The following is a 16,620-nucleotide window of genomic DNA, read 5'->3' as shown; positions in this document are numbered from 1 at the left end:
GATCTCCTGATTCAGAATTTGCTCACATAGAATTCATCCTTACTGTCAACTGTAAATGAATTTGAACGCAACACTTTTCTCACAAAAACCTAGGAAGACATTATCTGTGTTTGTGCTGTGAAATACAATCCTTTGCATCATTTCTGTTTGCACTTATCTGAATTAAATACCCTTTTATTAATTGACAGGGCTCTATGATAATTTAATAATTTTACTATGACTTATAGCTATGAAGTCCCAAGATCAGGCATAATGTAGCAATTAACAACATAATGAATCATGAATTTAGGCTTCCAAAAAGTGTGATTACTATTTTAAATTACTTATGGGAAACTTGTTTTTATTTATTCTTTCAAAAAAGCAGAAGCACAGGACTAACCATTTAGAACACAAACAAATGGTGGAAAGAATTTAGTACAGAGATGACTTACCATTTTTATTCAAATAGAAGATGAAATGCTTATTTTTCACTATGTGAAATTGCCTTTAGTTTAATAACAGTGTCAAATATGACATTTTCCTACGTTTTTCCTCACCTGTAGTAAAGTTTCTTTAGCTAATAATGACGTCAAGCTACCTCCTGGGACTCTCTAGAAATTACATTCCAGACTGTACATATGCCTTAGCCATGCTTGAAGAAGACAGAAAATGTAAATTGCTGTATTTGAGTTTATATCTTACAGCAAGTCACTGACAGTGCACCCACTAATTACTGTTTGAACCATGTGTTGCTGATCTGTATATCCTTAGAAAACAGTAGTCATGCCTGTCAGCTCTGACTAACAGACTTTTACAGCTAGGACTCCAATTTTTAATTTAAGTTTAAAAAAAATTATAAAACCAGACATTATGGAGGAAAGAAAAAGAAACAGCAACATTCATCTAAACCCTAAAATAATTCACAACATGTTCACAGACCCCATTTTAAAATGCAATCTGTGAAACTTGCTGTTCATGCTCTCCAAATTACCTTTGGTCACACTAACCATTCAATAGCTTTTCCTCTCATAGTTACAACAAATACACCAATGTAGATCAGTGGAAAATGAGAAGTATGGTAGCTACTACTGGTGCACAAAGCAACTATATTTTGTGCATGGAGTTTCTTTCTTTACCCAGTGGCAGTGTAAGCTACAGTCTGCTCAGTAGATGCCACTGCTCTGGAGAAATAAACAAACTGAGGGAAGTATATTAATCACTTTATACTAAGTTTGTCCAGTATATAAAATAGCTTTTTTTCCTAAAATATAATGCTACAAAATGAACTTTGGAATATGCAAGACCAAGCTTGCCTGTACCTGTTTCTTTATTATTGAAAAAATCTCAATATCTAAACAACATCCTAAATTATAACTGCAAATCCACTCACAAGGTACACTTTGTACATTTTTAATGTGAAGCTTAATTTGAAGATGAGGTTGCAGTGCACCACTGCAATTGAAAATTGCTTAACAATACCATTGATGTATGAGCCATAAAAAACCTTGCTAAGCTGTCCCTGCAGAACTCAGAGTAATAAAAAGGTGTTCTTCTGCACTGAGGTGAACAGACATGGTTGACTGCATCTAGGGAGCTGTTCTGTTAAATGAGAAAGTGCCATTTCTTTCCTGTCAGTACAGACCAATTTAAGACACTCACAGATTTAGTTAGCACAAAGTACAGGATTTAATGAAATCCACACATAACAGCAAACAAGCCCCAGCTATGTTCAAAGCTTTCAGTCAGATTCTGAATAAAATTCATCTTACATCTGTGACATGTGATAAAAGAACACAGAAACTTTTCCAGTTTGACTCAGAATTTTTAGATAAGCAATAAAAAAGCTGAACAGAAAAGGTCTAAATCCTCTCACCTTCACTCCTTTCAAAATATCTAGATTCGCGCTTCTATCCACATCTAACAGGTGATACAGATTTTCTCTTGAATTTAATTTCTGCTTTAAGTTCAGCCAGTGGGTAAGGTTTAAAAAACCTAAACTATTACTTGAGTGCCATAGCATCTCTATTGTAAACTCATGCTTGTTCTCCAAATAATTTCTCTTTCAAGAGGAAGTGAGACACAAAGGTGCAGTGAGAATCTGGTTGTCTCTTGAGAGACCTCTGTAAATAATACAGAATTGGTTCACGGTTTGTGCAGTTACACCTGTGTTCTTTTATATAAATAGTTCCAGAGACCAATGAAAGTTAACTGGCTAACCTACATGCAACCTAATCTGTCAACATGTGCTCATTAACACAAATACCATTATATTAGAAACTACAGTAATTCAGAACTCATTTCAGAAGATGTGGCTCTAGAGGTCAGCTTGGCCAAGCAGTACCAAAATTAAAACTAACAGGATTTATTCTTTAAAAAAATCCCCACAGAAATCTGTCTAATTTCCATAATTAACCTAAATTTTCAATTTAGGGTGTATCTTATCTTACTATGGAGAGTTCTAGTTTCCTTTATATGAATGTAAATTGACTATATTTAAGAATCAACCATTTTTGTAGTTGTTTCCAATACAAACAGCTATAACAGTAGATTTAGAAAAATCTCAAAACTACTTCCGAAATGTTTTATTGGTCACGTATCATTCCAGTCTAGCTTTTGCAACATTGAAGATACTTGACTAACAGCACAGTGAGAGATGTTATTCTATTTTTGAAGTTGAATTATTAATTGGGGAACGTCAAAATTAAAATGAAGTTAGCAATGACTTGGTTTCTTGATAGAAGCAGAAGAGAAGTTTCCTTTGGAAATGTCAGATGCAAATGGTACACACTATTCTCAAATGTTTTATGGTAAAATGTGGATAGACACTCCATAGCACAAAAAAAAAAGCAAAAAAGAAACTGTGATGGCAATTTTATTGTAAACAACAACTGGATCAGTGCCTTCATTCTACCTGTCAATGCAAGTTTCACCATATCTCAACTTAGTATTTTTATACTCAAGTTATCAGTTTAAAATTCACTTCTTGGAGGCACCTTCAAACATACCCTTTACACTGAGAAAGTATTCCAGTACATCTAATGGTCTTCTCCCAGCCTGAGCAGCTCCATTTCCTTTACACTGATGTGCAGTTCAGCACTGTTTGCATCACAATCTTTCCTGCCATTCTCACCATTTGTCTAGATATTGTACATACTCAAATTTCTAAGCTTTATCTCCAGTGTTTTACAACACTTTTATTTTCTACAACTCTTCTAGAGCATAATATCTTCATCCAACAATTGACAGCCTTCCAAGTTTCCCATTAGCTTGATTCAAATTTTCCAATTCTCTGCTTTCTGGGATTGTCAAGTTAAGAGCAGGTCCTTTTCGTATCAATCAAGAATGTTGCTGCAGAGCATAATTCTGCACTTTGATGATGTTATTAACAATGTCTGGTTTCCCTTTCTAGCTGCTTTCTACTGAACCTGCTTTTAAGGTATTTTCAAAGGCAATGCAAGTTATTTTCACATTCAGCTGAAATACTAATGGTCGCCAGACTAGTCTCTGATACTGGCACACACCCCCTTTCTGCTGCATGTGCACACACTTGTGCCATGTTCTCCACTATCCCTCTGATGGTCTCTTATAGACACTAAGAAGACTTCTAAATTTTTGCTTTAAAAAATCTGTTATTAAAATTTTAATTTGCCTCACTTTGCCTTTAATTTACTTAGGGTTCTAATACATAGAAAACTGGCATTGAAGATGAAGCACTGTGTTTAATATTTTTTGGGAAAAATTCCTCCAGTAAGGATGTGTCTAGTACCATGGAAAGATTTATAAATATACACAATAATGACTTTTAGAACAATTAAGCAGAAGTATTTTAACCATATTTAAAAGAAAATATCTTTACACCAATACTATCAACACGCCACAAAATTCTGTCTAGCACAACTTATTTCCCCCTTTATCCTGCAAATACTTACTACATTTTCAACTTGAAGATAATTGTAATTATTGCTTCTAATATACAAAGGAAATACTTTATTAATAAATAACCACTGTGAAACAGTACTGTCCTACTTACAATGACAATGAGCAATAATGTCCTTTATACACAAACTCCACTTGGTTACACTGGGAAGATTTTTTTAACAAATTTGTTACTTTGCACATATTCCAAAATGTTACAGCAAAATCTTCTTTTTAAGTCAGGTATTGAAAAACTGACATATAACTTCTGTACCCAAATAACTTACTCTGTCATTTAGCATCACTTTAAAATCACCATATATATTTGCTGCACATTAACAATTAACATCTCATTTTCCATAAATATTTCAGTACACCAACCTGAAATGCTAATTAATGACATTCAAAATGCCAGATTAGTAACATGTAGAATCAGTAGTGCTGTATCTAATAACTTCTTTTTAAAATGAAGTCCTATTTATCTATTAGGAAAAAGAACAGAAATGTACCTGTTCCAGTAGCTCCAAAACTGGTCTTGCAAGTGGGCTTGGTGGCTACTTTCATCACCAAATGAGGCTTTGCTTTCAATCCAGTGAATTATGTGTCCTTCGACAGCTAGGACAACAGTAGAAAATAAACTGAATTCTAAAAATCATACTCAACAGCCTCTAAGACTGTGCTAGGGAACAACATTCTGTTTACTCCACAATCTACCACATAATTCATGCTTGCAAACACGTTACATATTTGTAAAAATTATCTTTCATATATGTACACAGGGCATTTAAAAATACCAGAAAATACTGTTAACAGATAATAACATGAATTTCAGTTTAATTACACCCTGTTCCACATATCTGTATTTATTCTAAAGAGAATGTAAAGAAAAAGAGATTAGACTAAGAAGCAGTTATATTCTTCTACTACCCTTACTTTGTTGGAAGGTAGTTGTCAGGTAAGAAATTGGAAACTTCTGCTGAATGATAAAAACAGTTAGCTAAGCTGCTAAAGAAAGACACTTGCCACCAATCCAGAATGGAAGGTATAAGAAAGGGAAAGAAATTTATCCTGGACATGTGTCTGCTTCCTTTCTTTTGTAAAACCAGCAATGCTTCATTAGAAAGAAGTTAGGAGTAAGAAGGCTTATGTGAAAAAATGTGATTTTGAATTCCTGTTTCTTTCTATGATTTGGTATTTGCTTTGGTTCATGTCTTTTCTCATTTCTTGGAGGAGTGAACTACTAATATTAATAAAATCATCATTTTTTTTGAAGAAGGAATGTCCTCTCTGAAACTGACAATGTAATTTTGCTGAAGAAACAATGAGATTCACTCTAAGAGACCATTATTTCTCCAAAAAGGTGTTTTTGGGTGTCATTGTTAAGATCTTAAAAAATGTTACCTTTATTTTCAGTTACCTACAATATCCACAACCATGATGCCTTAGCCTAAATTTAAGATTTGGAATGAGGCTTTCAGAGAACATGCAAACATAGAAGCACTATACAGAAAGATTACAAGAGGCTGTAGCAGAAAATGATTGACCACAGATGGCAAAATTACTCAGGGAATCTAGGAAAATAACTCATGAAGTCACCACACTAAGCTCTGTGTGCCACCACTACCCTGCTATCAGTAACCCAGTTAACTTGTGTAGGCCTACACTACTACATCTTTCCCCACCCCCAGGAGCCCAGGAGATATAAAAGCTGAGGTATAATCAGCTCAGATGCTACTTCTGAGAAATATCTGCCTTTCCTAGGCTTGTACTAGGTCATGAAGAAAAGAATACAAGGATTGCTATACCTTAGTTCAGGTCAGACAACAGGTAGAACATTTCTGATTTCCTGTAAGTCTTAAGTGAGTATAGTCATTTGAAAGAAGTAATGCACTATTATTATTTGAATTTGAGACAATTCTATGCAAATTAATTAATGACTACTTTTAACCTTTCTAGTAGGATAATAATACAAAAATAATTATTTTGGCTGTTCCCTAGTTTCCTTTCTCAAGAATAAAAAAAAAAAAAAATAGTTGCTCTTCTAGTTTCCTTTTGATCAGGATCCTGAATAGGTGCAACATAATCTCATATTTCCAATATAAAAATGGGTACCCTTAACACCAAGTAGGTACTGTGTTTATTATGCTCCACATTACTGGGCAATCTTACTAATGTATACAACTTTCTGAAGAGCAGGTAAAGAGGGAGGTAGGCTCTTTCCAGTGGTGTCCAGTAACAGGACCAGAGGCAATGGGTAAAAACTTACAAACAGGAGGCTCCACCTGAACATCAGCAACCACTTCTTCACTATGAGAGTGCCTGGGCACAGGCACACGTTACCTACAAAGGTTGTGGATTCTCCCTCCTTGCTGATATTCAAGTGCTGTCACATGGCCTCAAGACCAGAAAAGGCAGATGAACTTTAACATGACCTTTATACTTACTTTTTTACCTTATTCTTTTTTGCTATTCAGGCTTATAAAAAACAGTAAAGAACTGCAGAGTTGTATTTGGATGCAAAGTGGTGGAAAAAGAATAACTGCACAATGACAAACCTTTATGCAATGACCTACAGGTGTAATGTAATAATCTTAAGACTACTTTGAACAGATTATTTCAGAGTTTAGTTGAGAAAGGCAGTGGGTAGAATACATTAGAGGAGCAGAGATTTGGGGGTTTTTACTGTTGCTTTTTTAAATTTTATTTTGATAATGAGATAAAAACATGCAGAGACTAAAGAAGAAACACTGGGTAACACTGTTTAGGATCAAACCTCTCTGACTCAGACTAGAAGTTCTTAGAATTATTCGGTAACTCCTGAAGAGACTTATTTGCAGTATCCTAGAATATGCTTCACTTAAGTAGCCATAATATTTTAGCATGAGTACTTCTACACAAAATAATAAAAATTCTTTTAAAAGACTTACCTACTGGCACTTCTAAAATAAAGTCTGGCGTTTTGTCATAACCCTTTGCACGAAGCTGATCTTCAGCTGTACATAGAAAATAAGAACTACTGTTTATAAAACTATTCCATTAAGTAGACAGCAGCATAATTAATTTTATTCTAAATAAGAGTGCAAGAATTACTAATGCAGTCATACATATCTTTCTTATGCATGCAATGCTGTGTCAGATTAAATGAACCTTTGTAGAAAACCTGAAGCATGGATATAAAAATGCTTCTTTGTCATCCCTGCATTTTTATGTCTTCATTATAAACATCATTAATTCAAGCTGTCATACAGTATTTTATAACCTCCAAATATTCAAAATAAAGAGGTATATTCACTGATTGAAAGAAGAGTCTCTCCACCTTTGAATGTGTTAAGATTAATCCTACCAACACCACAAATGTAGATATAGTGTCACTGCTGCCTTGGTTTTATTTTTAATGTTAGCATAAAGTTGTTAAAGAAAAAGAGCAAGAAAATCCTTCTCTCCCAGAAATTTATTAAAGTAAAGAAGAGCCATAATTTTAGTTTCTCTTGCATTATGGATTCTGTAGAATTTTTCCAGTTTCTGAACATAGAAAGATTTAGACATTTTGCTAACATTATGTCTACAACTTTACAGCTTAAAAATATCGGAGATGAGTATTTCAAGAAATAATAATGAGTGAGCAAGACAAAACTGCAAAAGGCAAAAGAAGCTCCCTTAAAAAAAAAAAAGGAAAAACATAGGAAAAAATCTCACACCACCCTTTAAAATTTTTAAACTATTGTCCTTGATTTCTGATACCATTACATCGGTATTACTGAAAAACCATTTCTCCATTAGAATTTGGAGTGACCTGGTCATTCAATTCCAGGCATGGCTTTCTGTCTTCACCCAAGCTCAACTAATGGCACTACCTAGTAACAAGTAAGGCTGTGTAGCCCCTTAACACCTACTGGGCTGTTGACATTGTCATGCATCCCATTCGCCTTTCTACATCACCTTTGATTAAAATTAATGGTCCATTCTCACTGTTGGGTAGCTTATTTCCAATCCATTTATCAGGTTAGGACAGTAGTTTCATGGCCAATGTTCAGAACTCAGTTTTTGAATACTTTGTGCAAATCCTGAAAGGTCAGCAGTTTGAGTCCAAGTAACATTTTAATGACAAGAAAAACATACTAACTTAGAAATCAAAATACTGTAATATTGCCAAAATCAAACCCTCCCACTCTTTTTCATTGAAGAATATATCTCTGAAGTATTCTATACAGTGAACCAATTCTGAAAGTGGGACAGAAGTAAATTTGGAAAGCTGAACATTCATGTCAGAGTAAATTGCAATAGCTGTTTATTCTTTTTGAATGGTACTATATATATTTTTTAAATTTTGAGAGCATTTCTTCACTATAAATAGACTATACTAAAGAGAAGTCTTTGCAATGTAACAGTTCATTATCCATGATAAGATAATGAAAAACATTTATAGGATTTGGAGACAGGCTTGGTTTTTGAATATTTTTTTGAAACTTAGATTGTCATGTATACAGATAAATGATGCAAAGATCAAGAAGATTCTAATTTAACAGAACCTCTGAATAGAAAGTTTTATGCCATAACATAAAAATGAATTAATGTTCTATGCAATCTTTTAATCCTTATTTTAAAAAACCAACAAAATAATTTTATCCAAATCTAGTTAAATGCAACCTGCTCTTAATTGCTTAAAATAATCTAGCATAGACAACAGGATGTTCCAGCTGAAATTTTGTTCATTTAAGAGCAATAGCAATGGAAAGGTCAGTCTTTTCACATCTAACAAATGCTAGTACCACAAAATAAGGGAAATGCACCTTAAAAAAACTTACTGAAAACCAAAACAGATGTAAACACATGTTTCATAGGTCAACATGGCAGGTTTCTGAAATGGAATCTGCATCAGCATTACTTTTAATATTCTTCAGAAGATTATTTTTTTCAAGGGTGCCTGATTACTTTAAAAATATTTTAATACTAAATGGCTTGGAAAAAAACATGGTTTTTGTTTTATATCTGGTTCTACATGTCTTCATGTGGTTTCCCCTAGCATTCCATACTGTGATAACACTGGAAAACATATTAAAAACCATGTTTATTATTGATGTATGTATCATGTCAAGAAACAGAACTTTGCATTACTATTTCTCCAAGTGTTTTGAAGCTTTATAACTCTGGGGAAGAAATAATTACCGAAACTCCTCACAATCACCATAAAATTTTTGTTTTAAACCATAACACCATCAAAAAGAAGTACTAGCTTTTCAGCCCAGATATGCTACAGAGGCAGCATTCTGCACCTCAAAAGGTCTTTAGACTCTATCATGTATTAAAAAATAATTCAGTAACTGCTTGAAAGCCAGCCCACAGCAGTTTTGACAGTTACATTTATAAATCCTCAGGTCTGAAAATTATGTGGAAACAGCCCTAATAAGTAGTTTGTCAACAGATACCCCATTAATTTAGATTTTCAACAAAACTGCAGCTTCATCTTTACCATAATGTCACACTCAATCAGAACCATTTAACACACCATTGTTCTTATACTAGCCCTCCTCTGCTGATGCATGAATGAGCTACAACTGCAAATTTAAGATTACAGCAGAAAACACTGATCAGATTTCATGATTTATATCCACTGGTGGGAACCAAGGGAGGATAAAGCTCAGTATCTCCCCATATATCTAAAAGCTTTCCTAACATATTCATGATAAAGATACAAAAATAAAAATCCTATACAGAACTTAGAAGCACCTGGCATTTCAGTATGGCATGTGAAGCTGTGAGCCTGTTTTCATAAAATACTTCTACTGATCACTTTAATCTCAGACCAAGCGATAAAGACTGGAGAGCTGTGTTTTTGCTGAAAAGAGGACATGGTATATGAAGCACTTTTCATGATGAATGGAATAAGAAAATGTAATCCCCATTATTGTGTATAGGTTTCCAGTCAATTCTGGGTGAGCCTGAAGGTGTTTCTTCTGATCTGTAGGCTTTGAAACCCAACTGCTCTAGAAACAGACAAATTCTGTCCAGAACCTAAAAAGCTGCTTCATGCTCTAAGACTATACTGAGGCACTTCATATTCACTGCATCCTTTGACTGTACTTTCCTCTCCTGTTTCCCAGGTGAACACATCTGATACAAACCCCCTCACTATTCTAGAAGGACAGTACAGTGGGATAGTACCCTCCTATGGGAACTGCAATTGCAAAATTTCTGTTTCTTTGAAATGTGTTAAAAAGTAATGGAATTACAAGCCATAAGCCATATAAATCATAAGCCTTCTTCAAAACAGAAATGAAGAATTATACAACAAAGCCTGAATTTGTAGACCTATGGGAAATACTGGCATGTCTTCTGTTTTTCTGGTGTTTTCCTCAAGCAGTTTTGGAACTAGTTTTTCAGAAAGGAAAGGTTGTATTGCAATGGACTTGGTAGGGATCATCTTACAGATACTTGGGAAAAGGGTTTTTTTAAGAATATTCCAAACACGTCTAAAATCTGAAATACATCCATGATCACAGACGTAATAAATGCAAATATTAACATATCTTAAATCATGACTAAACAATATTTCACTATATATAAAAAATATGAACAACAAATTAAGCTCTCTCATTTCTATCTTCATATTCTAACAAGTTAACCTATTCTAGATGTTTTAATTCAATAGCACAAATTTCTTGGAGCTAATTTCTAAAGAAAACATTTATCCTTATCCAAAGTCAGGAAACAGTAAAATTTAAATGTGATTTTTATACTGCTTAAGCTTACACAAGCCAAATAAAATGATACTTCGTTGGGTTGAGGATCCCTTAGTGAGCAATCCAGTCCATTCCCTTGTATTGTGATGGGATTGATTTCATTACCAGCTTTGATAGATGAGTGTCAAATCCAGCCTTGAATTTTTCATTGAAGGTGATTCCACAACCTTTCCTGGCAGTTTGTTTTATACTTATTGTTCCTAGAACTGTTTGGTATTTTAACTTGCCATCATCTCTGCAATTACAGCTTAAGCCTATTACCTGTATCTATGCTCTTACAGTGAAATAAGAAAATCTGCCTCTTTTTATTTTCATAGTGCCACTTGCAAGATTGTATGTGATAGTTAATCCTGTCCTTTTTTCATTTTTCTCTAAAATAATAGAGCACACTAATTCTGTTCCTAAATCAGATGAACAAATCTCTTAAAAAGCTTAATAACACTTTCTAACTTCTTAAATTTGTTTAAGGTTTCCAAAATCTTAACCTGATATAGCTTCAGGAGAGATCATAGCTCAAGGTAAACCTAGAAAAATTCACACAAATTTAGTACAATGCTCAACCACTAACAGAAGCAAGCATTTCACTTCACTGTCGTCTCATCACATACGGAATCCAAGATTTAAGAAGTCACTGTTTGTGATCACATTTACAGAATGGATACTTTAAACATTAATCTTTGTTTCAATGGCACTTATGTAAAAGAAAGATACTGCAGCTAAAAGAAAAAAATGGAAGTAGCTTCCTAACTAATTAATCCTTAAAATAACGTTAAAAATTGGGGGTGTAAAAAAGAGTAACTGCATTGATTGGGAAGTAGGGGGCAAAAAATCCAGTAGAAACTGCACAGCAAGGTAAATGAGTGAATCTTCTAGCAGTTCTTTAATACATAAAGCATTCTGAAGCTAATATTTCATATGCTTCTTCCTAAATCTCATAAGGCCTGGATTATGGCTAATATCTCATGACACCAAAAGTAATACTACAGCAGATATTAAAGCATTTTTTTCAGCTACTTATTCTATAAAATATTAATTGCAAGCCTGTGCATGTGCTGTATATATAGGGTATTAGGTAACTGAGTTCCTGCTCAGTTCTAAATCAATAAAAGATAACATATATAGCATCAATCATATTTTACTCTTCCTTTACTATCTAATATAAGGAGCATTTGGGCTGAATTTTATCCTAGGTAAACAGTTACCAACATCTCTGAAGTTAAGAATTCACTGGATAGCCTCTACTACAGATTCTTACCTATGAAAGAGAGATTTTTTTCCAAAAGCATTTCTCGCAGCAAGACTTCGTGCTCATGCCCAATAGCACTGGTAGCTTTAGGTTAAGAACTGGAAGATTACTTTGGAAAAGAAGCAGCTTCATAGAAACATCATAGGTAGAATTTATTTGCCTTCATCTGCATTTCAGAAGTGACCAGTGATATGAACTCTAAGTTTTGAAAATCCTTATACTGATTTTTAGAAGCATACACAACTTTGCAAAAATCAGATATTGTACCAACAGCATACACTTTATAGAATTACGACCCATTTGACCATATTTATTCAGTATATTTAAGGGCAGTATTTCCATTTTTCATTCCATACTGTTTATTCTTCTAAATATAAAAGACAGTGTGATCTTAAAACATGCAGTAAAATACCTTTAAAGCTCCACTTTACTGAATAGTAACCAATTCTCCAGTCCAGCACAGGATGAAACAAACTGGTTTTCTTTCTTTATATTCTGAAATTGATAGGTACTACATTTATCTGAAAAACATCTTCCTGTAAAAAAAAATCCTTTCAATTGATTTTTCAGAAGCATGAACTAATGTTAGGAAAAGATGAAATCATATTTTATAGTGATGTCCTTTTCACTTCACTGACAGCCTGTTGATCCAATGTGCTATTCATTGAAATATGTAAAAAAATCACCATATTAAGCATTTTTAATATATCCTCCTGGAGGTCAAAGTTCTATTCTGGAAGCTTTTAAGAAGAATCCTATGGAATAATATGACAAAAGATCTAATGTTAAAAGCAGTTAAGCTCCAAATTCTGTTTAAAGTAACTTCTTAAAACTTAAACTACAGATCATTTTACTATTACGGTTAAGTAATTAACTTATATGAACCCTTCATACTGAATAGCAAAGAAATAATTCTATGGAATCACTTCATATGTACATACAGCTTATATCAATTGAAACTATGTATTATGTTAAACTCTACTAGCAATTTCAGAACAAAAGGGACAAATGAAGAATGGCAAAAAAGTAAGAAAAATACTGCAAACAGAATTTACAATGCATCATAAGCAAAAACACTTAGTCTATAATAATACCTGTTATTGATGTATGGCAATGACCATGGGGCAAAACTTGTAAATAACATCACAAGCCATTTTCTACTCATGCAATCTAGCAGCCTAGTTTCCCGTAAGCATCTGAACTATTACTGAAAAATAGCCTCTTGGCATTTACAAAGAGGTTGACTTCATACTTTGGTCCATGCATATACAATTAGATAGTTATATTTAAAATCAATATGCAATCCTTCAGAAGACATTATGCTTTTAAAACCTTAACTTTAAATTGATTTTTAACTATTTTATGCACCTCAAAATTAACATCTAATTCAGCAACATACTTACAGTAATGCACTCACACAGCTTAGTATTAAACTTTTCTGTACCAAATGGAATTGAAGAACTCCTCATTACTCTCATTGATGTCACTGCATATTCAACAACCAATTTGAGCCAGAATATGAGGAGGATATAAAAATCTTTTCTAGACTGCAGGCAAATAAGTCTTTAAAATGGTCCATAATTCTACATACGTGTCTTTGTTACTTTTAAACTTGGTAGTTTCATAAAACTACAGCCAGATTGCTCAAAATATTAATCTCAAAATTTTGGATATGAAAACCAGTGATCAACAACCCTTTATAATGTGTGGCTTATTAGATTAATCCACTTTCAGAGCACTTTGTTTAATCATGAAGATAGTCTCAATGAATATTTAAAATTACAATTAAAAGCACAAAATACAAAGACAATTAGAACTCTATCCTGTTGCTGTTAAAATTAATGGGGACGGGGCAGAGGATGTAGTAGACAAAATTGTTTCTAGCAGAAAGTAAGTATTTTTAAGGAGTGACAATCATGTGTATCACAACTACACGAAGTACTGGTTTTCATTAATAACTAAACATCACTGCGGCTTTTCTATCTTGCACCTGTACAGCGAATCCAAGATTTTCCCCCAAACTGCATGAAGAGATTTACGCAAGGATTCTCTAGGACTTGGGAAAGATCTGCCTTAGAAGCTTGCTCAGTGACAGCAGGCCATGATTTTGAAAGTTTTCCTTTGACTGCAGACTGAAACAGAAGACCTGCTCCTGCAGGATTTTATTAAAATAGATTTGGGTTCTTAGTGATCATTCCTACCAAATCATAATCTTAGTCTGGAAGACTCAGTGCCACGTGGAGTTCCCTCAGTGTACACACCATATGGCTCTCGAACACTGCAAAAAAAATATTCCTGAAAATTCAGGATATATAAGGTTTTTTTTACTACAGCTAAATCTCCTTTAAGAAGAAGAGAAAATAAAAGAACTGCACTGGAGTGTCAGACAGGAGTTTAAAAATACAGTCATTCACACCTGAACTGCACTTGAAAAAATTTCAGTTAAAACTCATATTCATAAAAAAGCAAAGCCATAATGTAGAAGACTATGTATGAAACTTATTAATTTCATCACAAAATAACTGAGATTAGGAGGTATCTCCAGCGATCATCTAGTCCAACTCCACCACTCAAAGCATGTAACTATTTCAACACTGCAAAAAAAGTATTCCTGAAAATTCAGGATATATAAGGTTTTTTTACTACAGCTACATCTCCTTTAAGAAGAAGAGAAAATAAAAGAACTGCACTGGAGTGTCAGACAGGAGTTTAAAAATACTAATCAGTCATTCACACCTGAACTGCACTTGAAAAAATTTCAGTTAAAACTCATATTCATAAAAAAGCAAAGCCATAATGTAGAAGACTATGTATGAAACTTATTAATTTCATCACAAAATAACTGAGATTAGGAGGTATCTCCAGCGATCATCTAGTCCAACTCCACCACTCAAAGCATGGTCACTTAGTCTTAAGCAAAAACAAGATATGCATTTCAACTAATCAAAACCAAAGAGGTTCAATCAGGCATAGACATGAATGTGTAACCAGGAAACTGACATCTTCCCATGGTCCATCTGATATTTGTTAGTTCAGAGAAAGCTCTGCAGTGACCCTCTAGCTGACTGAATGTAAAAGAGAGGAGTATGAAATGTGTTTTGTGAAGCAGAACTTTATGTCAGGTTAAAGCTAGACACATCTCTTCCACACAGTCTAAGCTCATCAATTGTGCACCTAAAATTTTATGAGAAAGGATACTGTTTGATGCAGTCCACCAGTGGTCCATAACAACAGTCATTCACAGTACACTGCAGACAAATAAGAGAAGTAGTATACTGATGGGCAACTACAAAACCATTATAGTTAAAGAGTATCTTAAAAACAGTAATTACTTTTCCTCAAAAAGGCTATCAGATGCTGTTCAGATTTAATCACAGAAAACAAAAACTGCATGCTTTTATTCACTATAAAAGCAAGCTATTAAAAAGTGAAATGCTCCCCTCACAAATATTGCACTGCCATTTATAGTGCACTCTGACCTCACTGATAGTTTATGATGACAGTAATTAAATGAGGTTTAAAATCTTTTACTCTGCTAGGCAGATAACAGAATTGCCACAGGAAAAAAAAACCCAAACCAAACAAAACAAGTGTGATTAATACCTGATAGACTTGATTTGCTAGCACTCCATCTGGAATCTGAGAAGGGTCCCGTAGCATGCTATTAATAAGAGTTTTGGAGGCTAGAGAAATAAAAATTAAAAACATACAAAAAACCTGTTAGCCCAGTTACACTTTATTAATAAAAACATTGATGATATTAATAATTTTGAAAATTATCCACTCAGCAAATACAAACTTACAAATTCATAAGTACTTACCCATTCTGATGCAATTATCTCTGAAGTCTTGAACCACCAAAGGATTTTATCAGCCCAAGGTGAGAACGGGCCCTTACTTACTTAGTTCTACTGGACAGTTTGTGCTTTAGAAGCACATACAGCTTCTAAGGAAACTGCTTAGTATACAGTAAGTGTAACTTAAAGTAACCTTAATATCCTATTAGAAGATATGTAAAAATTCTAAACAGCCTTTATGAAACATCTTAAGGACTTCATGATTCCAATCTATTAGTTTCCAAATTCAAGTATTTACTTATTAAGTGCTGACACATTTTTCTGAGTGCATTAAAGAGCTGGGAAAAGGCTTTCTCTGCTTTTTTGAAATGTAAAAATGTAAGTCAAAAGAAATAAGAAGCTAATTTTAGCACCTATCATTTTTTTACTTGCTGATATTGATACTACAATGAAAAAATAAGGTAAAACAGGAGACACCTTTAGTTTATTTTCAAATACAGTCTTACCAGTCCTTGGCATTGTTTTCTCTCCATGTGCTTAGACCGGGTAGTTACAAATACCAGTTAATTACTAATCGCAGTGGAAAGACTTTATTCTAGAAAAATACCTTCTAAAGACATCAAATATTTTAAAATTTCTCAGAGAAAAGTCAACACTGCAAATGCTGCCTCTGGGAAGAACCTCTGATGGAGCTCAGCTGGTGGTGTATTTACATCATTGAATCTTTATGTAGATCAGGTTTGAGACCAGCAAGGTTCCCCACTTTGCCAAAGATTTCCTGCATGACTTTAACCTGTGTGTGCTTCAGTCCTGTAAACAAAATGAAAAACTACTCATTTCCTGTTCTTCATCTGTTTTGCCCCAACTCAGAGCCTAACCCTTGTCATGGTCTTCAGCAACTGAATCAAAAGACTCAGTTGACACTGTGAAAAGATTGACAGAG

The 16,620-nt window shown here is 33.9% G+C and overlaps 1 protein-coding gene across 2 annotated transcripts in view; it reads right to left on the bottom strand.

Annotated features, from left to right (window-relative positions):
• The window catches only part of CDIN1 (CDAN1 interacting nuclease 1), a 124,607-nt gene that overhangs the window by 58,025 nt on the left and 49,962 nt on the right, over positions 1 to 16,620 (bottom strand). For both annotated transcript variants that reach the window (XM_039705465.1, XM_039705466.1), the window contains 5 exons: positions 15,484 to 15,563; positions 15,079 to 15,128; positions 11,890 to 11,957; positions 6,822 to 6,887; positions 4,404 to 4,509 (listed from right to left, as the gene is read on the bottom strand). In XM_039705465.1, the coding sequence (XP_039561399.1) occupies positions 4,404 to 4,509; positions 6,822 to 6,887; positions 11,890 to 11,957; positions 15,079 to 15,128; positions 15,484 to 15,563 (370 nt within the window). The remainder of the gene's footprint in view (positions 1 to 4,403; positions 4,510 to 6,821; positions 6,888 to 11,889; positions 11,958 to 15,078; positions 15,129 to 15,483; positions 15,564 to 16,620) is intronic.

The sequence above is a fragment of the Passer montanus genome, unplaced genomic scaffold (genome assembly GCF_014805655.1).
Source record: "Passer montanus isolate IOZ18808 unplaced genomic scaffold, ASM1480565v1 scaffold18, whole genome shotgun sequence".
Taxonomy (NCBI): Eukaryota; Metazoa; Chordata; class Aves; order Passeriformes; family Passeridae; genus Passer; species Passer montanus.
Note: the sequence above shows the minus strand (reverse complement) of the source record. Positions and strands in the feature narration are given on the sequence as shown.